This window comes from Palaemon carinicauda, chromosome 18 (assembly GCF_036898095.1).
Source record: "Palaemon carinicauda isolate YSFRI2023 chromosome 18, ASM3689809v2, whole genome shotgun sequence".
Lineage (NCBI taxonomy): Eukaryota > Metazoa > Arthropoda > Malacostraca > Decapoda > Palaemonidae > Palaemon > Palaemon carinicauda.
In genome coordinates, this window is record NC_090742.1 from 68,861,488 (window position 1) to 68,884,817 (window position 23,330).

Consider the following 23,330-nt stretch of genomic DNA (forward strand, 5'->3'; position numbering starts at 1 on the left):
TGTTATGCTGTGTCTACCTGTTTAGATGTAGTAGATAATGTTTCAAAGGAATTTTAGATGTTTGTTACGAGATTTGTCTTTGTGCCAATAAAGTAGTGAGTATTCATTCATCTTCACAAATGTATGGTTAACTTCAGGATTTAAGGCTCGGATCATAATTACTGTTTATTAATCCTTGCCAGCATTTTTAATTAATGGAATGGGTTTTAGGAACTAACATTTGATAATTATGAAAGCTTATATTACTTTTAGTAGCACAACTACTCTTGTGGAGATTATTTCTTTCATACAGCAGGATGCCAATAATACAGTTACAGTAATCAGTATACTCATGGGTGTGATTGTGTTTAAAAGCAATTTTGTTTTGATTGTTTTGATCAATTTAATTTGTATTCATGTGCTTTTGTTAAGAAAATTGAGTATTGTTGTGGGTAGATTATTTAGGGGAAAAACTTATGGAAGTTATCCAAAGTTGAATACAGTTGGTATTTATAAATCTCTCAAATACCTGTTGCTTATATATACCATGATCAAGGCCATGATCAATACCACAGTCTTTTATCTGAGAGACATGTACTCCTGGAGCCTCAGATAGTTATTTGTCACCTGCCTCACTCTTTGGACCTTTAAGATGGGAAATCACTATTTTCTATAGCTAATTTCTTATTAAAAAAAAAAAACACGGAAAATAAATGGGAAGTTCAGTATAAAACTAAATGATTGTTGTAATGACTTTTTTTTCTCATTTTGTCATCTGTAATGAAAATGGAGTTCTTGGCATTCCTGCATTAGAGAATTAGCTTGTGATTGTGCTCATTTGGCAACTTTGTATTCAAAATGTGAAGCAGTTGATTCAGGGGTGTTTGATACTCTAGGTGGCACATGCATTGAGGTGATACAAATATTCTTTTGTCTTCTAGACAGAAGACGGCAGTTTGTAACATATTGGAAGACTATAAATGTAGGCCTTTAGTATACGAGTGATTTGGTTGTAAGGGAACAGTAAGATTTTCAATCTAAATAAATCTTTTCCGTACACTCCACTCCAGTATTGGTATGTAGAAGCATCAACATAAACTGGTTTTGATCATAACATGTTATATCTGTTAATGTTAAATCATTTGCTTTTACATAATTTCTGTCAACCATTTGCACTTTTTCTACTTTTTATTGGTACTCCACAGTCCTGGTCTCTGATCATTTCTTTTTTTACTTTCACAGTAAATTCTTTAAATCTCCTTTCCATTATATGCCTGTGTTGACAACCCTGTCCCTCACGTATCCTTCTTTTGTATACTATCTATCCTCAGTGGCTTACACTCTAATTATTTATGCTCTCAGCATCTGTCATCTCGAAGTTTGAGAAAGTATTTGAATAGTTTGTTCATACATTAATTGAGTAAACTTTATCCCGAAAAAATTTTGCATTTTTTAATACTTCAGCTACATACTGTACTCTCTGTACTACAAACCTGTCTTATAGAGATCGTGCAGTAGAAATTGCTAGTCTAATTCTAGATAACTTTCTTTTCATCCTATTTTCTAATCCTTGTGCTTTGTTAAAGCTTTCTACCCCCATTTTGAATATTGCTCTCATATGAGTTGCAGCTGATTTTTTTTCTTAGAGCAGAATCAGAGGAATCTACTGTATTCCAGATTTTCTCTCTTTACTTCAAGATTATATCAGTGCTTTATATCCATGATAATGTTTAGCCCTTTCTCTTTGACTTTTTACCTGTAATTAGAAGTACTGTATGCCCTAATAAATATTCAAAACCCTGTCAGAATACTTTTCTGGTTACTTAGTAATTTGGTGTCAGGAATTTCAAACATGTATAGCAGATTCTTTAGATACCAGGGAAATTTATATAGGTGCATGACAAAAACCAATTTTGATACTGTTAGAACAAAGTAATTGAATCTTCATCACCATTATGTTAGGTAAAGAATATTAACTCGAAAGCTATTTGCAAGCAATCATAAATCTTTTAATAATCCATATACTTCTTTTTTTATTCATTTATGATGATAAAATTTTCAGATGTTTTTGCAAGGTAAATTATTCAGTACTCAGAAATTTGAAAAAAAATTATTGTTGACAATAATGCCACAAATTATTTTTTAATTGATTAATGGGGTCTTTTAAATAAACTTCAGAAAACTGTAGGGACTTTTTACTTTCATTATTAAAATGCAAACTGGTGGATGACTTTCTCATTTAATGGCTTACCATTATGAGATGAGAGTAAAGAGTAAGGGTTTACCCTTTTGAGACGGGTATGTATTGAATATTTCAAAGAACCTTTTCTAGTTGGTTTTCGTATTAAATTATAAATATTTTTATTATAGAAAATTTTAAGATACCAATTCTGGAGTGTTGTTGTAAGATTTTTTGTTTGTTTATTATGAATTTTCAAGCCTTTGTATTTATAGTGGTTCATTTGGTTTATATTTTGACAAAGGTGGCATTTTATACAGTATTTATTGAAGCTGATGCAGCAGGAAATTATTTTTCATAAAAGTTTTAAATATTGTAATATTTATGTAAAGATCACCTTGGGAACAACTAATTCACCTTGGATAAGGGACTGGAAATAGATTTTTAATCTTTAATAAAGAAGTACAGGTGGGGTTTGGTCCTAAGAAAATGTAATACTAATACAGACAATGACGATTATCCTGACAGTGTATTCATAATCCAATATGAACTATATTAGCAGTTAAGGATAATTTTTCTTCAAGCCTTAGGGTCACATTTCCATTTTTTTGTGTTATATCTATTGCAAGGAGGATTTGACCACAAATTATATAACTACACAATTAGTTTTCCCACCAGTCATCAGATTTTACCTAGAATTTCTTGGATTTTTTTTTGTAATTTGATTTTACTTCATTGTGTAATACAGTAGATTACACTAATCTTTATTCACTCATTTGATAGTGCCTCACAAAATGAACTTAATGAGGGCTGACAGGTTGGCCTCTAAAAATAAATAGGGTGATGATGAGGGTTCAATGAAGTCGTTGACTGTTAGTGAATTTGGATTATTCATTAGGTACATGCTGTTTTCCATCGGATATCAAGATGTCTTGATTGTTTAAATGAAAATTAATTTCTGAGTATTCATCTCACTGGAATGTTTTTACATTAACAGAGGCCTTTTGAATGTTAAATGTAATATTTTGCATAGATAAGAATTTATGAAGTGTTAAGAGGCTTTGTCATAGTAACTCTTTGTACAGGAATGGTATAATTTATTTTTTTGGACATTGCCAAACATTGTCCTTTTTGAAACTTGTATGACATCACAGTACAGTATTGGGATCCAGCTGAATTCATTAGTACATGAGTACGTAATCTTATTACTTAGATAACAGAAAATTTGTGTTTCAGTATATTGCTGTGAATTGTAGAGGAAGTATTTCTTGTCATTATAAAGGACTTTGGCTTTCTTTTGATTTAGTCATTTATATATTTAATGTACTGACATTCTAGTTTATTTATATTCTTTGTCACTAGAAACAAGATTAGTTTTAATACATCTCCTAAAACTCTAATGAAATACTGGTTAGTGGAGCATTTAGTGCTAATTATGATTAAGCCTTTTTAGTTGAATACTGCATTTAACGCCTCATGTTGGATTATAGAGTCACCGTCAGGCATTGCATATATATTTTTTTTAATATTTGCATATTCATATGCCATTTTGGGGTCCAGGTGTTTTTTACAATATTCATTATGTACTTATTTTATTTTCATTTGGTTTCCATGATACATGATTGCTATTGGCAGTTTGCACTAATTTAAGATATCACTAACATTTTTTTTTTTCAAGAGATGATCATTGCCACTGATCATATGTTGGTAGATGTACTAAATAAAAGCATGGAGTCCTACAGAGTACTGTAGTTGTATTGAATGATAGCATGAATATTGTGTAGTGTATGATTGCATACAGAATATTGCTCTATAGTTATGAAATTATTTTTTATTTCTTTTGTACCTGGTCAATATTAACAGGTTTTTGTGTTTTTCATTTATTTATGTGAATGTATACTGTAGAAGTTTTAAATGTTTGATAGTTTTTACCATGATTTTTATATTACTTTAGGTTCCATATAGATTTTTATTTCTTCTTAGTTATTTCTCTATTATTATAAAACCTTGATTGTTTTGCACATTTTTTTATTATTTAGTCTGGGACATGGGTAAGAAAAAAGAGTAAGAGAAAGTCAAGTAAAGTAGACCTACCTATGATGAATTGCCGAGGAGGAGCTGTGGGTGGATTCCATAGTTCTGTGGATGAAACGGAGGTCACCCTCCTCAGTGCTGATGCAAGCTCAGATGGTGACGCCTGGATGGAACTGCAGTCTATGCATCATAATGATAGAGGCTCAGGGCATCGGGGCCATCCTATTAAGTGTCAATCCTTCTTCAGAGAGACCAATGTAAAACAAAGTACATGTACCCTTGATAAAGTAATGGATGACGCCTCTGATCTTGAGCCCGACAAAGATACCTCAGTAACTACCATCATTGTTTTTGTTGTTGTCACTCATCTGCTCGCTACCTTCGTGGATGTTATGGTTGATGGCATAGATGCCTCCTCAAGATAACTAGGCAGCTCTTTCAAACTGCATAAAGCTTAGTATCCCTTTTAGATTAATATAGCAATTAAATCCTTCACTAATTTCACTGGGTAAAAATTTGGTACATGATTATACAAGTATTTAATGTACTTGGAATAGTTGCCAGTCAGAAATGTTGCTTTAATGGTAAATGTTACTGTAATGTACCCCTAAATGCATAACATATGCAGATTACTTATTATATAAACATTTTACACAGTTAATCTCATTAGTTTAAAAGGTATGTATCATACTTAAGTAAACTTAAATCATAGTAAATAATGCATATCATAGGTACCAGTTTTTGTTACTTTAAAATTTTCTGAGATTTAGATAAACAAAACAATAGTTAATGCATCGACCTGAGCATTCACAGAGGGTTACTTTGGCTATCAGATTTGTACATAGATATCCTAACGCTCTCACATTGGTTCCTCTAATTTCATGTCTTTAACCTCGACTATTTAGTCTGTAGAAACTCAATCTTCTTTGGGTCGTATCTTAGTGTATTAAATACAGTAATCCTTTAAAGCAAATCTATAAGATATATGGGTGACTTCCGTGTCTCTTAAATCTCTCTGGGATTATTTTTAATTTGTATGACAGTAGAGGTACAGTACATCCTATTGCACAACCATTATCTAAGTTAACTAAAGTCAACTTTCGGTGCCAGTTCTTAAGCACTAGGTTTTATTTCTCCATTTTTATGAATTCTTGATTTTATTTGTGATAACATTGAGGTTAATGGTTGCATGTTTATGCATTCCTTTTTCTGGTATTTATCCACTTCTCATGTTACTGGAGCATCAAAATTATACAAAATACAGAGGTACTGTATGTATGATTTATGCCTTAGGAGTTTTCTTAACCCATGAATAGAAATTAGTTATATTTACAGGATAACTATCCAAGAGTATGTGGGTTAAGGATAGGGATTTATAATGAGATATTTTTACTTACATTTTTTTAGCTGTCATAAGCACTCAAAATCCATTCTTACCATACAGGTTAGCAGTAGGGATTTGGTCAATTTACAGTACTGTACCTGTATTAACTACATTGCTGTAGTCAGAATTCTAAGATTTTTTATAAGTGTAATATAGATATTGCTAGCTTGTATAGAATAACTCACATCTTTTTTACACCACAGCAATGGTGTTGACTCCACGATATTAAGTGGCCGAGTGGTGAGAGAACCCTCTTACGAATGGCTGGCTGCCTTAAATCTGTCCTTCTCCTTCCCATCTCTGAATCTTTGATTTAGTTTGATATGCGCTTTCTCATCTACTTGCTCTTCTTTTCACTATTTTGATTTAGTTTTCACATTTTTCAACTCATCATTTTTTGTCTATTTTTTCATATATAATCTCCCTATTAGTATTAGTTAGTTATTCACTTTTTCTTAACTCTTTGTTTTGGAAATGCCATAATTTGCCTTCATGATTATTTCTGCTCATGTGTATGTTGATTGAGACTTCATTTCATGGTGGCAAAGTGACTTATGCCAGTTATATAGGATCTTTTCTGTTACCTTTGGTAGCCTCTCTCCCCTGCAGCAGTTTGGGGATTCACATTGGGTGCTGCCCCCCTCCCCCCAAAAAAAAGTTGCCTTTTACAATTTCCCAGCATACTCTTTATTTGAAGATGAAAATCAGTGTAAAGCCTGCATTGGTTTGGACTTTCCACAAGAAAGTGGACAACTTAGAGTTTGGGCCAACAGGAATCTTTGTCAATCTAGAAATATGATGATGTAATATGTTGGTGGTATTTATAAAAACTTTACTTACAATTTGTGATTTGATCTAGTCATATACTGTACTAGTATTCTTTCTCCTCTAACCTGAGGGATATTCATCTTCCTTGAGATATGTTTTCTTTCTGTCCTGGTGATCTATATGAAATTCTCAGAATTTAACTAAGGTGTCTCCTTAAACTTCTCTGTGATGAGTAAATTTTCACATATTTGCAAAGGCTTCAGGTTTGTCAGTGTATTGCTTTCATACCTTTCACCTCTTCATTTCTTCATAGTTTGATTCTTAACTGTTTTCATCTTTTGTGTACCATTAACTATCAAGAGGCCTAATACTGTACATGACTTGTAACCCTGAGTAGTCTTCATCCTTAGGTGAATTGACAGCAAGACTGAATTAGTAGATAGTCAACAAATCATTGTATTTTTCTATGATCTCCCACTTCTCCTTCGATTAGACACTCATATCTTTTTCTTTTCGAGCACCTTTTTTTATTTATGAAAGCAGATGGCAGATGTAGGAGTTTTGTCTGAATGAAGGGATCTCTCACCATTAAGGGCTGTTACATCATAATCTTTTTCTGCTAAAGGAAATTGTGGTTGTCCTCTTTAAATCAAAATGTATGGCTAGGTATTGTAGAAGTTTAAATGTATCAAGTATGCTATTTATTTTCTAAACTTTATTATCCTTTTTTATATAATTTTTCTTAACACTTGAAAATCAGTAACAATTGAATGTTATTAAGGTTGTTGAAATTAAGTTAATAGTAGTAGTACTCGTAGAATCCTATCCTGTTGTTCCTGTGTGTGTATTTTTGAGTTCTTGGAAGTTTTGTGTGTTAAGGATTTTTACATGGATTTAAAAAAAAACTGGGCAAAATTAAAAATTATGGAAACATTCTTTCATACTGATGATGATTGTTTTCCAATTCAAAATCTATGCTCTTTTCAAACTTCAAATGTACTTTGTTTGATTAACTTTCAGGTATGATAAATTCACCTGAAGTTATTAGATATAACTGTGTTTACTGAAAATTAGTGAGTAATGACAGACTTTCTCACTATATATTAGGCATTTTTGATGACAGATTATTTGCTAAGTTAGGTAGTATATGTACTATTTTTATCCTAATTAACCTCATTTTTGTTGAAAAGTATCAAAGAAAGAAGAGGACAATATTCTAAATATTTACTGAAACAAAAATTGAGTAGGGTTTTTCACAGACTTTTAAGACTTTTATAAAAGATAGGTGTAAATGATAATGAGAGAACCTTACTTTGCTATACTCAAAGTTAATGATGGGAATATACCTGATGATGGGTAAAGACCAATTTAGCTGTACAGTACTACGACAGATCCACCGTTGTGGAAGTTGAATTTCAATGTAAGTTGGAATACACTTAAATATAGTACTGAAATCACCCTCTATGCTAATGCAGTATATTAAAGTCCTAATCTAGGACATTAAACACTTTATGACATGGAAACATAACTTGCATCAAAAGAAACAGAGGATAATACCTTATACAGTACTGTAGAATCAAATGAAACAGTAAAACTCCTTACCTGTATCCAGGAAACATTGTAAGAAGTCATTCATAATCCAAAGATGTACCGGTACCTACTAATTTTTTTTTTCGCTTTCAATAAGAGAAAGAAGACAAATAAGACTTACTGTGCCACCATAAGAAACCTTGAATATATGCGACTGAATAAAATTAAGATGGAATAAATATGATAGCAGAATGATTTATTGTTCTTTCTGTATCTTTAAAAGAAATATGAATTATTGACCGAATAAGATACAGTACTGCAATTTTTTTTGCTTATTCATATACAGAGACGCAGGGCTATAGAATTTAAAACTATTTCATTGCGGTGGAGATATACAGTAATTACATTAATATGGTATTTAACTTTTCAGTCTGTTACTTTTGAATATTTTTCCTATAGAATTTTCAAGCTGAAAAGAAATGACAAATAAATGCTGTTCATATAACTTGGGTTCATATCCTTGTAATCTTGTTGTATTAAGTAAACACTGGAGATCTTATGGCATGAAGTTCCCTCGCCCAGAAATAGATTTTTCCTCGTCAAAATCCCTTTATTAGTACAGTATTTTCATTGAAAATATATTCTGTATATTGTATATTGCAGTGCTGAATGTATTGACAACAAATTGTCTTGGTTTACAGAGACCCTTATTTTTTCTTTATTAAAAAATATACTGTTCAAGGTAATGATGATGCAAACATTATCAAATATTGAATGAAATAAAATAGAGGCAATATACATTAAACAATACATTAGCCAAATTATGACAAACCATTAGAGTATAGGTTAATCATTAGGTTTTTGGAAATCAGTTTATAAATCCTAGAAAAACTATTGTTTAACAGAAGTATTGTGAAATGGGTGTTAAAATACAGCACACTCCAAATTTTCCTTTTTCCAACATCCCTCTTCCTTGTAGATAGGTACTGCTTCTAATGTGTAATCTGTTGTAAGCAGTAATGAAGTCTTTTTGCAGTTTTCCTTTTATCACCTACTCCCTTGCTTTCTTCCTTTTACTTCATTAATTGTTTCCTTTAAGACTATTAATAGCCAGCTGCTACACTTCCATTGAATTTATTTGGTATTTTATATCCCAATTTTTTTCACTCATTTAAGAACAGATTCTCCGGACAGCCCTCTGAAAGTAATTGTGACTCATTGGTCTGATCAAAGTGTTTTATGGTATTGATAGTGTTACGAAAGAAAATGAAAATGTGAATGTCCAACATTGAATCTTTAAAGCTTATAACTTTTGGTGTAATTTGCCTAATACTGTACTGTATTGTAGTGCTCATTTACATCATATTATTTTATTAACTAACAGCTACTCACTTTCTTTGAGATGGAAAAACATTTCATGGAAGTAATCTTTTATATTTTTGATGAAAGGTATATGAATGGTCAACATTTTTGGAAAGCCTGCTGAAAAAATTTTAATTTATAAAAAGAGAATATGTAAGGTTACTAAGTAGTATAGTACTGCATACAGTATTAACAAAGGTTTTAGAAGAGGCAGTACAAAATATGCAGTCACAAGAATGCTTGGTATTTCAACTTGTGCATTCAAAACTAGCATTTTTGAAGTATCTTCACTGATTCTTATAATACTTTTAGGGTAATGTCAAATACAGTAATGTAATGCTTCAGCTGATTGGTATTTAGCTTGCGTAGAATACCAGTTTATTTGAAATACATCCATTGCCCTTTGCACTATACCGTACATTAAAGATTATTTTTTCAATTAACCCTTTTACCCCAAAGGACGTACTGGTACGTTTCACAAAACTCATCTCTTTACCCCCATGGACGTACCGGTACGTCCTTGCAAAAAAATGCTATAAATTTTTTTTTTTCATATTTTTGATAATTTTTTGAAAAAAATTCAGGCATTTTCCAAGAGAATGAGACCAACCTGACCTCTCTATGACAAAAATTAAGGCTGTTAGAGCAATTTAAAAAAAAATACAGTATACTGCAAAATGTGCTGGGGAAAAAATAACCCCTTGGGGGTTAAGGGTTGGAAATTTCCAAAGAGCCTGGAGGTAAAAGGGTTAAGGAAGTAAAGGTTCACTAGAGAAATGTAAATATTGTTATGATTAAAGGAAAGAAAACCAGTTTCATTACCTTGAACATCTTTCTTCCTGGTTATATACTGTACTGTATTTTATTGCTATCTTTTATAAATAATTGGTTTCATAATAGCATGATTCAGGGTCTTTGCATGCCTACTAACATGGTTCACTTATTACTAATGTATTAGAAAGTTAACAAAGTTTTTTTTACCATTTTACTTTGTAATTTTTATTCCTTAGATATGTTAATTTCAACATTACTTTAGTGCTACTGCTAAATTAAACAAAATTAGATTACAATATTTATTTTATTTCTATTTTTTTTTTATCATTCATTATATCTAAATAATTTAATCTGAAAACCACTTATATATTAATGAATTATTTCAGTATACGCGACCTGTTGATTTGTCTCGCAATCCATTTCACGAGGCAAGTTTTAAATTCTATGACCACGGTTTAGTGGATGCACTGGATGGGGGAGATCCAGAGTGTGAGGCTTTCTTCAGACTATTAGCTCTCTGTCATACTGTTATGCCTGAGGAATCCAAAGGTGAGTTGGTGTTATGCATCATACAAATGTATAATGAAAATTTAATCCACATAACCTCTCTCTTGCCTAATCCCATTTCAGTTTTCCAGTGTTGATCTCTGTCGCCTGCCTTACTTTCGTAATAGAAATCTCACCATACCATACACCTTTCATGATATGCTAAGTATTAATGTTTAATGTTACTCCCCTAGAAATCTTAGTTACCTTAATAACATTTACTTTTGTACAGTGGAATAATCAGTCCTCTCATCCATTCCATTGGAATCTTTCCTTCGGGCAATATATATAAATATATAGATGTATGATTTCTGAAAACATCTTTCTTTGTATTTCCAAATTACATCATCATCATCCTCCATTACTAGTCTACTGCAAAACAAAAGCCTCAGACATGTCCTTCTACTTGCATCTGTGTGTGTGCATGAAAATATATATTATTTCTATGAACCTCCCTTGATGTTCATATTGCTTCTTCTCCAGGAGCTTGATTTGATCAACACTTACTGGTAAAAATGTTTGAATTTCCCGTTTTCTTTTGCTTCAATAAATACATGCCCTTAACAAAGGAATGGAGTCTTCGACTGCGATCACACTTTCTCCAGATTGTTTACATATAGTACTGTGTTTTAAGTTGTCATCCCTGGTTTTGTTAGTAATTACTGCTTGGAATGTGCAATGCAGTACTGTGATTTAAATAACCGCTGTAAAGAGTGTGTTTCACTCTTGGTACCACTCATGGATAAGTATGTTTCAATTGCTCTCAATCAAGTTAACAGTTCTAAATGCATAAGGTAACTTGCCGTTAGTTCAGGGCAAAAACAAGGGAAGACTAGACTGTTTCATTACAGTATTTCTATTGTGAAAGTTATTTCTTACATCACTATTGTATAGCATTGTATAGAAATCCTCTGCAATTTTTATCACTCCATCTCTTTTGTTGATAATGTTTCCATTTTCATCCTTTAAAGCAAATATCTGTTGGCACCCTGTTTCAAGTCGTCTTTTCATTAACTTGATGCTTCTTCGTTTCTTTAGTGTTTCCTCCAATTTGGTCTGACTGAGTTTACGAATGTTTGTTTATTATTTTGGATAGTGTTGCTAATTCTACTTCATCTATCATGGATATTACCTTCATTACAAATCTTTTCTTTATTAGGTTTTTGGTGTTTTCAAAAGTTTTCCTTGAACTTGTTTAGGAACTTTTCCACCAAAAAACTTGTGATGATTCTAATACAAATTTTTTTTTAAATTGCTATTCATTTCTTCTTTAATTGCTTCCATTTCATCATGTAGCTTGGATTACTTTTATTATATATGCATGTAATTTTATGATTTTATCTAGTATGAGTGTTTTTTAATGTTTAAGATGTTTCATTCCATAAAAAGCATATGGAACATATCGCAAGAGTGATTGATGTTTTCATAAGCTTTTTAGTTTTGTTTTAATTTTACACAGTAGATTAATTCTTATTATTTGTTATCATTTATTATTCATTAGTTATAGTATATAATAATGCTTATTTTTTTATATTATTAGGTAATGATTTATTGACATTTATTCAGAACTTTTTGTTTTCCTCATTTTCAAGATGATCTTTCAAAAACCATCTAGTACTGTACTCCAATGAGATCAAGATAAAGATTAAATTGTACCAGCTAGTTAAGTCAACTATATTTGTAAATTACATGATTTTTTAAATTTTTTTGTGTAAAAATTCATTATTGCTTTATTGGCCATTATTCACTATTGCTATTATTTTTCAACAGGGAAATTAGAGTATCAAGCCCAGTCTCCAGATGAAGGTGCCTTAGTATCTGCAGCAAGAAACTTTGGCTTTGTTTTCAAGTCACGCACACCAAATAGTATTACTATTTTCGTAAGTAGTTAACCTTTAAGCTAGATACATTCAATTATGGTATGTAGTTGAATGCACTTCTCTCTCTAATATTTATTAAGCTACATTAATATAAACATTTTTATTTAAGAAAACAAAGGACTATTTTCAAATGCATTTCCCATTTTGATATATTTATAAATTTTAATAAATTCTAATTGGCATAATGTGACGCTATTTTACCTTAAAATTACTCTGTTGGGAATATTGTCTTGTTGGATGCACTTTAAATACTGAGACTGCTTTCGATATTTTACACTGGATCCCTTTGCCCTCCATTTAACGTCACAACTCTTTCAATTATGTTTGTGGTCAGCTTAATTGTCCTGACATTCTCCAGATGAGTGTCATGATATATTACCACTCCCTCTAAATAATATTCGATAACAGCAAGGCTTTGAAGTTCATGATACCAATTAAAATGGTTATTTGTTATACAAAAAGTAAAGTTTTAGATAAGGTTTTACTCTAAAAAATGACTAAAAGCTGTTTATTACAGTAACTATTTGGATATATTTATAAGAAAAATTTTCAAATTTTTTTAAAGTACACACAATTGTACATACATACATACATATACCAGGGCACTTCCCCCAATTTTGGGGGGTAGCCGACATCAACAAAGAAACAAAAACAAAAAGGGGACCTCTACTCTCTACGTTCCCCCCAGCCTAACAAGGGACTCAACCGAGTTCAGCTGGTACTGCTAGGGTGTCACAGCCCACCCTCCCACATTATCCACCACAGATGAAGCTTCATAATGCTGAATCCCCTACTGCTGCTACCTCCGCGGTCATCTAAGGCATCGGAGGCAGCAGCAGGGCCTACCGGAACTGCGTCACAATCGCTCGCCATTCATTCCTATTTCTAGCACGCTCTCTTGCCTCGCTCACATCTATCCTCCTATCACCCAGAGCTTTCTTCACTCCATCCATCCACCCAAACCTTGGCCTTCCTCTAGTACTTCTCCCATCAACTCTTGCATTCATCACCTTCTTTAGCAGACATCCATTTTCCATTCTCTCAACATGGCCAAACCACCTCAACACATTCATATCCACTCTAGCTGCTAACTCATTTTTTACACCCGTTCTCACTCTCACCACTTCCTTCCTAGCCCTATCTACTCGAGATACACCAGCCATACTCCTTAGACACTTCATCTCAAACACATTCAATTTCTGTCTCTCCATCACTTTGATTCCCCACAACTCCGATCCATACATCACAGTTGGTACAATCACTTTCTCATATAGAACTCTCTTTACATTCATGCCCAACCCTCTATTTTTTACTACTCCCTTAACTGCCCCCAACACTTTGCAACCTTCATTGACTCTCTGACGTACATCTGCTTCCACTCCACCATTTGCTGCAACAACAGACCCCAAGTACTTAAACTGATCCACCTCCTCAAGTAACTCTCCATTCAACATGACATTCAGCCTTGCACCACCTTCCCTTCTGTTACATCTCATAGCCTTACTCTTACCCACATTAACTCTCAACTTCCTTCTCTCACACACACTTCCAAATTCTGTCACTAATCGTCCAAGCTTCTCTTCTGTGTCTGCAACCAGTACAGTATCATCCGCAAACAACAACTGATTTACCTCCCATTCATGGTCATTCTCGTCTACCAGTTTTAATCCTCGTCCAAGCACTCGAGCATTCACCTCTCTCACCACTCCATCAACATACAAGTTAAACAACCACGGCGACATCACACATCCCTGTCTCAGCCCCACTCTCACCGGAAACCAATCACTCACTTCATTTCCTATCCTAACACATGCTTTACTACCTTTGTAGAAACTTTTCACTGCTTGCAACAACCTTCCACCAACTCCATATAACCTCATCACATTCCACATTGCTTCCCTATCAACTCTATCATATGCTTTCTCCAGATCCATAAACGCAACATACACCTCCTTACCTTTTGCTAAATATTTCTCGCATATCTGCCTAACTGTAAAAATCTGATTCATACAACCCCTACCTCTTCTAAAACCACCCTGTATTTCCAAGATTGCATTCTCTGTTTTATCCTTGATCCTATTAATACTCTACCATACACTTTTCCAACTACGCTTAACAAACTAATACCTCTTGAATTACAACACTCATGCACATCTCCCTTACCCTTATATAGTAGTACAATACATGCACAAACCCAATCTACTGGTACCATTGACAACACAAAACACATATTAAACAATCTCACCAACCATTCAAGTACAGTCACACCCCCCTCCTTCAACATCTCAGCTCTCACACCATCCATACCAGATGCTTTTCCTACTCTCGTTTCATCTAGTGCTCTCCTCACTTCATCTATTGTAATCTCTCTCTCATTCTCATCTCCCATCACTGGCACCTCAACACCTGCAACAGCAATTATATCTGCCTCCCTAGTATCCTCAACATTCAGTAAACTTTGTATATGAATTAAATATGTAAAGTAAGATACACGTTAGGATAGTTGTGGATTGGCTGTACAGTGTTAGTACTATACAGTATAATCCTCCTGTGAATTTACATTAGTTGCAGTGATATAAAAATATACTGTACAGTGTAGTATTTCAGTGTGTTTCTAAATGCAGTAAATTAAAAGCTAGTTGCTCATAGAGGAATTAAGGATTTCTCATAATGTTGAAAAAAATTATTTTAATTTCAGGCAAAAGGAGTACAAGAAGTATATGAACTTCTTTGCATTCTTGACTTTAACAATGTTCGCAAGCGTATGTCAGTCATTCTAAAAAAAGATGGAAAAATAAGACTATATTGTAAAGGAGCAGATTCAATTGTATATGAGAGATTAAAAGATGGCCAAGATAGCTTGAAGTATCATACGCAGGAGCATCTAGATGTAAGTACTGATTTGTACTTTTATTTTTCGTAAAAACCAGTATTAATGTGAGAAAAAATTTTTCCAGCTGTTTGACATTAGACAGCGGGAATTGGAAAATAGTTTCTTCAAAATATGAAGTTGTTATGATTTGTATGTTCGAATGCTATATTGTAAAAGAAAAAATTTAGATAATACAATTTCTTTTTGTTTTTAAGAAGTTTTAATTGATCACCATAGTTTAGAATAAAGAAATATAAGTTGAAAAGTTAATTATTAATTACTCTCATAACTATTTGTTACAGAGGTTTGCTGGCGAGGGCTTAAGAACATTATGTCTTGCCTATAAAGATTTGGATGAAGATTATTTTTTGGTAAGTAAAGAACTGATTATGAATTGTATGTTTCAGACATTGTATTTGGATATGAATACTGTGAAATATAAGATGTGTAAATAAATTTAGATACAAATCTACATATAATTATGTGAGATAAAATGTATGAGAGGAAGGAAGAATCAAGAAATGTTTAAATCTGTTACTCAGCTTTATCACTCGCCCCAGTTTTAATACCACACTCTTTAGGGGTGAGCGAGCTGGATATATTCCTGGCATTATATGCAACTTTTTTCTCTGATATATTTAGCAGTATTTATACCTTTGAAATGGTGCTTTAAGGAGCATTTCACTGGGCGACACAGGTTCCTCGCCCAGAAATAGATTTTTCTTTCATCAAAATTCCTTATATGCACATAAGATTGAAGGAAAACAAGGAACTACTATATGCATACAGACCTGGTCTTGGGTTTAAGCATATGTTTAATGCATTTGATGCAGTGTGGCTTTATTTGATAGATATTTTGATTTAGATTCAGAAAAAAACCATAACCACAAAATAGAGTTGATGAAATCAAGTTTGTTGATATGTTTAATTTGTATTCGAAATTGTTATAATATTTAAGAAGAACAAAGTATATAGGTAGTAGGTTGGCCAGGGAACCAGCCATCCATTGAGGTACTACTGCTAGAGAATTATTGGGTCCTTTGAATGGACAGACAGTACTACATTGGAACCCTCTCTCTGGTTACAACTCCTTTTTCCTTTCCCCACACATGCACCAAAAAGTCTGGCCTATTCTTTCCACATTCTCTTCTGTCCTCATATACCTGACAACACTGAGATTACCAAACAATTTATTTTTCTTAGTTCAAGGGTTTAACTATGGCACTGCAATTGTTTAGGGGCTATTTTCCTCTTGGTAAGGGTAGAAGAGACTCTTCAGCTATGGTAGGTAGCTCTTCTAGGAGAAGGACACTTCAAAATCAAACCATTGTTCTCTAGTCTTGGGCAGTGCCATAGTCTCTGTACCCTGGTCTTCCACTTTCCTAGTTTAGAGTTATCTTGCTTGAGGGTACACTCAGGCTCACTATTCTATTTTATTTCTCTTCTTCTTGTTATTCCTTAAAGTTTTTATAGTTTATAAATGAAAGATTTATTTCAATATTCTTACTGTTCTTCGAATATCTAATTTAAGTGTGTATTACTTTTCTTTTAGTTTATTTATTCATTTCCTTTTCTTACTGGGCTATTTTCCCTGTTGGGGCCCTTGGGGTTAAAGCATCCTGCTTTCCCAACTAGGGTTGTAGCTTATAAAGTAATAATAATAATAATATAGGTAATAGATGTCCCTGTGGATGCTAATTATAATCCTAATTCTGTATAATTAATTCATTTTTAAGATTTTACAAATGCCTTATTTGGCATCTTAGGAAATTAGTAAATGAAAGTTATAATAAAAGGGTTTTGATGAAGGAAAAACCTTTTATTTTGGGGATTTGCTGTGCGGTTCCCAAGATCTGTACTATAAAGGTTAAAATTGGGAACCCAATGCAACATAATATGCCAAAGAAATATTGTCTTTCCTGCCCTAGGGTCAGTTTATCAATGTTCAAGACACAGTCTCTGTGACCATAAAAGAAATCCACAGGTTCAGTCTCTATTGGACCCAATACAGCACTTTCAATGCTAAATTCATCAGGTTGACTGATTATTATTCTCATTTTACATAAGTAAGCATAAATTGGGCATTCATTTGGTTAAAAGTGACCTGGCCTTTGTGGTGCACCAGTCTTAGTTTTGTGCCCTAGTATTAGTCTTAGACCACAGAGCAGTCTAACCCCCAAAAAGGGAGCTGCTGTGTGGTTCCCAAGACCTTTACTCCTCCCTAGACTTGTATAGGGAAGTTGGACATAACAGATATTCTCCTGGAAGGAACAGATGGTTGCCAGTAAAGAAACAAGTGACAAGGTAAGCTTGGTCTTCAGTGTTATTAATGGTTCTCAGTATGGTGATGTGAGAAGGGTCTAAAGTAATTAAAATATACTAGATTCTAAAAGAGGAACTCTACTCTTAGGGCACAATTAACATTCAGAACCCTTACTGAAGGAACACTAAGTAATTATGACCACTAGACATGGCTAAAGAAGTCAGGTTAGTGTAAGCAACTGGGCAAGCAAGCCATACTTAATGCCCACAAGAGAAGGTCCTCTGGCCTTTGAGAATAACAAAGATCTTTAAATAAATCAAGATCTATAAAGGCTCATCACTAACTTGCCTTTCAAGTAGATATTGGTGTGTCATATTGTTATCAACCCTGCAGAAACCAACTATTCTCTCTCTGTAATTACCCCTGAACTAAAATTACATTTTATCCTGAGCCGTTATGGTAATTGAACAGCAGTCATTCTGTTTGCGACGTAGAATGTTTACCACTGCACAACGTATACTCTCCAGTTCCATGAACACTCTTAACATGAAACTCATTCTCCCTGAGAGGAACTGTGAAACATCTTACTCCTCACAATGGTTATTTAAAACACAGTGATTTCCATATGCAGAATTGCTAGCAAAGGGATAAGTCTTGATGAAACCACTGCGATGGAAAACCTGGAGATGGGAAAACTGTTAGCATGCTACAGTACTTACGTTTAACCTCATGATTGTTTCATTACTTTACTGGGCATCTTATCATTTTAAAGAAATTTTTTGGGGGGTATAATTATCTATTATCATTATTATTACTAGCTAAGCTACAACCCTAGTTGGAAAAGCAGGATGCCATAAGCCCAAAGGTTCCAACAGGGAAAAATAGCTCAGTGAGGAAAAGAATTATGGAAATGTCAATCAACAGTTACTTAAGAAGAAGCAATATGAACATCAGGTGAGAATTTAAATAAGAATGTTGTTATTAAATTTGTTTTTTCTCATGAGGAACAAACCTTTTCCCCTGACTACTCAAGGGATAATTGAGAAACTTCAGTAAATTGGAAGGGAGGGTCGGGATGACTAAACTGTCCTCCTAACTACCCAAGAGTAGTTGACACCCGCCTACAAGTTGGTGGGTTGGAGAAGTAAACCTTTCATGGCCCAAGCTTACCTTGTTGGTCGAGTAGCTCTCCCCACCCCCTATTAACCCATCCCAAAGGACTGGATAGGGGAAGGGCCACTAAACAAAACCTCTACCTCACTTTGAGGAAAGGCAAGGCCATTCCACATTATAATGTTAATGTATTCCCTATTGACATTAGTGAATTAGCAAAATATATTTTTAGCTTTATTCCCCAAGCTATAATATGTATTCATTATAATTTTGAAGTAACTAGTTTATGATTGTAAGCTCATGAATAAATATAGAATATTGCCTGTTCCAAATTACTCCCTAAACCACACAATACACGTTTCCTTAATATTTGATGAAAATGGAATACAGTATTACTTACTATAGGCTCAATGAGTGAGCGAGCTAGGTTTTTTCCTGGCATTCCATGCATCTCTTTTTCTCTGGTATATTCAGCAATAACTATGCCTTAGAAATGGTGCTAGAGGGGCATTTTACGAAGCAACACAGGTCGAGCCCAGAAATATATATTAGATATCCACTTTTCTCATTACTCAGTGGATTACGATATATTAGAAATTTTCCTCCAGATTTATGTGTGCAATGAAAAAATTACAAGTAAATACATATTTGTGCATTTATACCATATATCTATGCTTGCAAGATATGATGAGTGCTAATGGTGAGAAAGGTTGACCACTCAATTAACTTCAACTTTAACCCACTAAGTCAATGTCCATATGTATTTATGCTTTACTTGACAGTTTTATCCTTCTTTTGTAGTATTATTTAATGTATATTTCTTATTTCTCTCTTCTTTTGTTTTCTAATGACTGATGTATATATTAAGTAATAAATATGTACTATACCCCCAAAGGACTGGAAGGGTCGACATCATGAAGCTGCAATTTCCTTAGAAAGAAGAGAAGAAAAATTAGATGAAATATATGAAGAAATAGAAAAGAACCTAATTCTTCTTGGTATGTATTTCTTGTTCCAACAACTCATTTTGTCTGTGTATAGTGTAATTGTTGTTTTTTCTAACTCGTAAATATTATATCCTAAAATTTATGCATGAGATTAAAGTAACTTTTTAAAAGCTTTAAATTTTTTCTTTTATAGGAGCTACAGCTATTGAAGATAAGCTTCAGGATGGTGTACCACAGACTATAGCTAATTTAGCAGTTGCAGGAATAAAGATCTGGGTGCTCACTGGTGATAAACAAGAAACTGCCATAAATATTGGATATTCTTGTCAGGTAATAATCTCAATAAAATTATTTATCTCCAATATTAAAGACTTACATGAAATATAATTCAATTGTTTAGACAATATTATTCAACTGCTTAGGCAATGCTTCCATACCCATTAGAATCATGAAAAGATCATGTTTGATATCAGTTTGAAGTACATATGCTATTTTGAAAATGTTTTATCATTTGTGATTTATATTTAGGTAAAGCTATCATTGGGGTCTTTTGTGATTGCATATTCAAATACTGTATGGATAACCATGAAACCAAAATGGGCAAAAACAGAATTTTGGCAATATAATTAGTTACTATTATACTTGCCTGGCATTCATGTTTCTTTTCTCTTGGAGGTAGTTTAATGTCAATGTCTACCCTAAAACTAAAAATTTGATAGAAAGGGGATATGGTCCTTGTACTGCACTTAAAAGGGCAGAGCAATTACAAGGAAAGAATACAGGATTTTTTTTTTTTTTAGATGTACACATCAACATTTAACTAGCTTCATGAGAGAAGCGATAAGAATGCCAGGGGAAATTAATAGAAATAATAATAAGAAATGCTATTCAATACCCTATATTGATTACTGTTTTTTAATGTTAATCAATTTGCGCATACTCTGTTATAAAATTATCCTACATTGACTATATGATTTTATCAGGATACTTGTAGCAGTTTGCAAAATGATGTATGTTCAAAATTATTGCAAGATGATATAACTTTTGATAACTTTGTTGTTTTACTGCATTGTTAGGTTAGATGAAAGATACCATGGTGTTTGTGCACATGCTATTAGTGTTCAGTTTTGTCATTACAGTATCTATTAACAAGTGGAATTTTTTACTCCACGATAACCTTCAGGTTTCCATTGTTATAAACCAAAGTGTTGTCTATGTGTAGTAGAAATATTCTGTTTTCTCCTTCTGTAAAGTATCAGTGATTTTCTTTTGATTATCAAATTTTCGCCATTATCAATATGCCAGTAATTTTTTAATGGGGCCAAAGTCATAAAGCGTGACTCTCATAGGGCTTACTTAAAGGATTTGTTTTTCATAAATTGAAATTAAATATGTAAAACCTAAAGTTCAAGAATATTGACATATAAAGTGATAGGAGACCTAATGGAACTGTTGAAAAGTAAAAGGAGGATGCAATAATGTTAGTGCCATAGAGATTCTGTAAAGAACATTTTCTACCATTTACAGTGTTGCACACTGTAAGCAGTACCTACTTACAGTACATGATTTTATCAATGTTAGTGGACTGAACGTTTCAACAGGTGTAATGTAAGTCACCAGGAAAGTATTAGCTATGTGTTACTGAAGAATGAAAAGTTAGGTTACTTGATGTTTTAGATTCTCCCTTGATGGCAATTCATATTTGATGGCAACCTCAGTTTTGCCAGAAGCCTAAACTACACAAACATACTCAAATATTTGTTGAAAGTTATTACTAATGGGAAGCTTTATTATGATACTTTTATGGCTTAGTGTGTACAGAAATCCAATAATTATTAATTAAACTTGAATGAAATAAGAGGTTTACTTAAATTATTTTAATTTTCTATTTCTCTATTTACAGCTTTTAACTGATGACATGTTAGACATTTTCATAATTGATGCACAAAATGCATCTGATGTTGAAGATCAACTACGAAAATACCGGGAAGAAATTCGTAATGTAGCAGCCACCAACCAGCCTCAGACTAATTTGTCTGTTGTCACTTTCAGGTATGTATTTATGGATGAATTAGCTGGTGTTTAGATATCTTTTATGATTTGACATAAGAGTTCCCTTTAAAATTGCTACATGTGCAGGCCCTACTTCACTATTTTACTACATAGAATAATTTTTTTTATGTAGTAATAAAAAAGCACAAAAGAATTCAAATTTAATTCCCAGTATTTTAGGTATTAGTATAGATTTATAATTTAATTTCATTGAGTGAGAATTAATGCCATGACCCTCTAGAACTTCTTATGAACTTCTTTTTGTGAAAAAAATCAAGTCTGCACTCTTTTTCAATAAAAGACAAAATAATGCCAATGGTGAAATGCATCTTATTTATAATCTTATAATCTTTATAATCATGCATTAAAAGAGTGATCATTTGTAATTTCAAGACCTAATTTGAAATTAATTTTAATGGGGTCACGTCATACACGACATGTAAAATTATTGTATGTACAGCTCAGTTAGGCTATGCCGTTAACCAAACTAGATGTCAATTTGCTGGGGTCAAGAAGTTAATTTGTATTCAAGATGAACAGGATTTTGATGAAACTGATGTATTGCTTGATTATATCTAATAATGATGTATGTAATATTCACATAGTATCTTATTATGAAATAGAAAATAGCAAAGATTCGTTCTTTCCATTGTTTACGTTTATAAGATGATCGAAACTACCACCTAAGCAGTATTGCACTAAATGGCACAAAATGTGTACTACTTCTATTTTCTATCATTTCTGTAAATAAGAACATATTTTTTTACTTCACCCTTAAATGTAATTCTTGTGATGTTTATCACTATATTTAGCAGCACTCACTATTGTTGTGTGTAAGCAATGTTTTCTTTCAAGAGGAGTCTTACTAAAATTCAAATATAGTGGCACCTTTCTTCATCAGATGCTTCTGGAATTTGAATACCATTTTTTAAACAAATACTGTACTGTATCTATTATAGAGTAATTTTCATGAGTTTTAATATACTATGGTAATTGTTTAGTTATGAACTGGTTATAGTAATATGATATTTTAGGTGTAAATTGAATTGATTTTAGTATGAACATGCTGTAGAACATGAATTAAAGACACATCATTAAGCAATGAAAATGCAGTGAAACATTCCCTTTGTGACGTAGACTGGGTTGATTGTTTTTAGTTTTCAATGCAAATATTATGCGATTTAAATTCCAAATTTGATGTTCATGTATAGATATGCATGCATTTTATAACTACTGAAAATATTTAATGACATTTAGGAATAGTTTTTGTAGCAGCTTTCTGTTTATACCTAAAATCGGTCAGATTTGTGTCTCCTCAAGTTGGGTGCTGCATACTTGGTTGTGCCGGACTTTTCATATACTCTATTGATATTTTTTATCAAATAAAGTTCTTGATGTTTGAATTGCATCCTAAGATTCAATGTCTATCATAAAACTAGAAATTTCCAGTTTTGCCATTTAATAGCTATGACTTCCCTTAGTATCCTACTGTGTCTATATGACACCGTATGAGAATGATAGATACGTGCCCTGCCCTTTGCAGTATATGAAGTCAAAATGCTTTCCATAACCTCTTGGCATCACTGATCAGTGGAGAGGCCTGGGGCTTGTAATATGAACCTCAGGCGGGTACAGAAATGCCCAACT

At 32.9% G+C, this 23,330-nt stretch overlaps 1 protein-coding gene across 12 annotated transcripts in view; it reads left to right on the plus strand.

Annotated features, from left to right (window-relative positions):
* The window catches only part of ATP8B (ATPase phospholipid transporting 8B), a 753,209-nt gene that overhangs the window by 694,244 nt on the left and 35,635 nt on the right, over positions 1–23,330 (plus strand). For 11 of the 12 annotated variants that reach the window (XM_068392502.1, XM_068392503.1, XM_068392507.1 and 8 more), the window contains 8 exons: positions 4,198–4,524; positions 10,397–10,559; positions 12,327–12,436; positions 15,135–15,326; positions 15,611–15,679; positions 19,580–19,682; positions 19,825–19,961; positions 21,535–21,683. In XM_068392502.1, coding sequence (XP_068248603.1) covers positions 4,198–4,524; positions 10,397–10,559; positions 12,327–12,436; positions 15,135–15,326; positions 15,611–15,679; positions 19,580–19,682; positions 19,825–19,961; positions 21,535–21,683 — 1,250 coding nt within the window. The remainder of the gene's footprint in view (positions 1–4,197; positions 4,525–10,396; positions 10,560–12,326; positions 12,437–15,134; positions 15,327–15,610; positions 15,680–19,579; positions 19,683–19,824; positions 19,962–21,534; positions 21,684–23,330) is intronic. The other variant, XM_068392498.1, reaches the window with a different exon arrangement.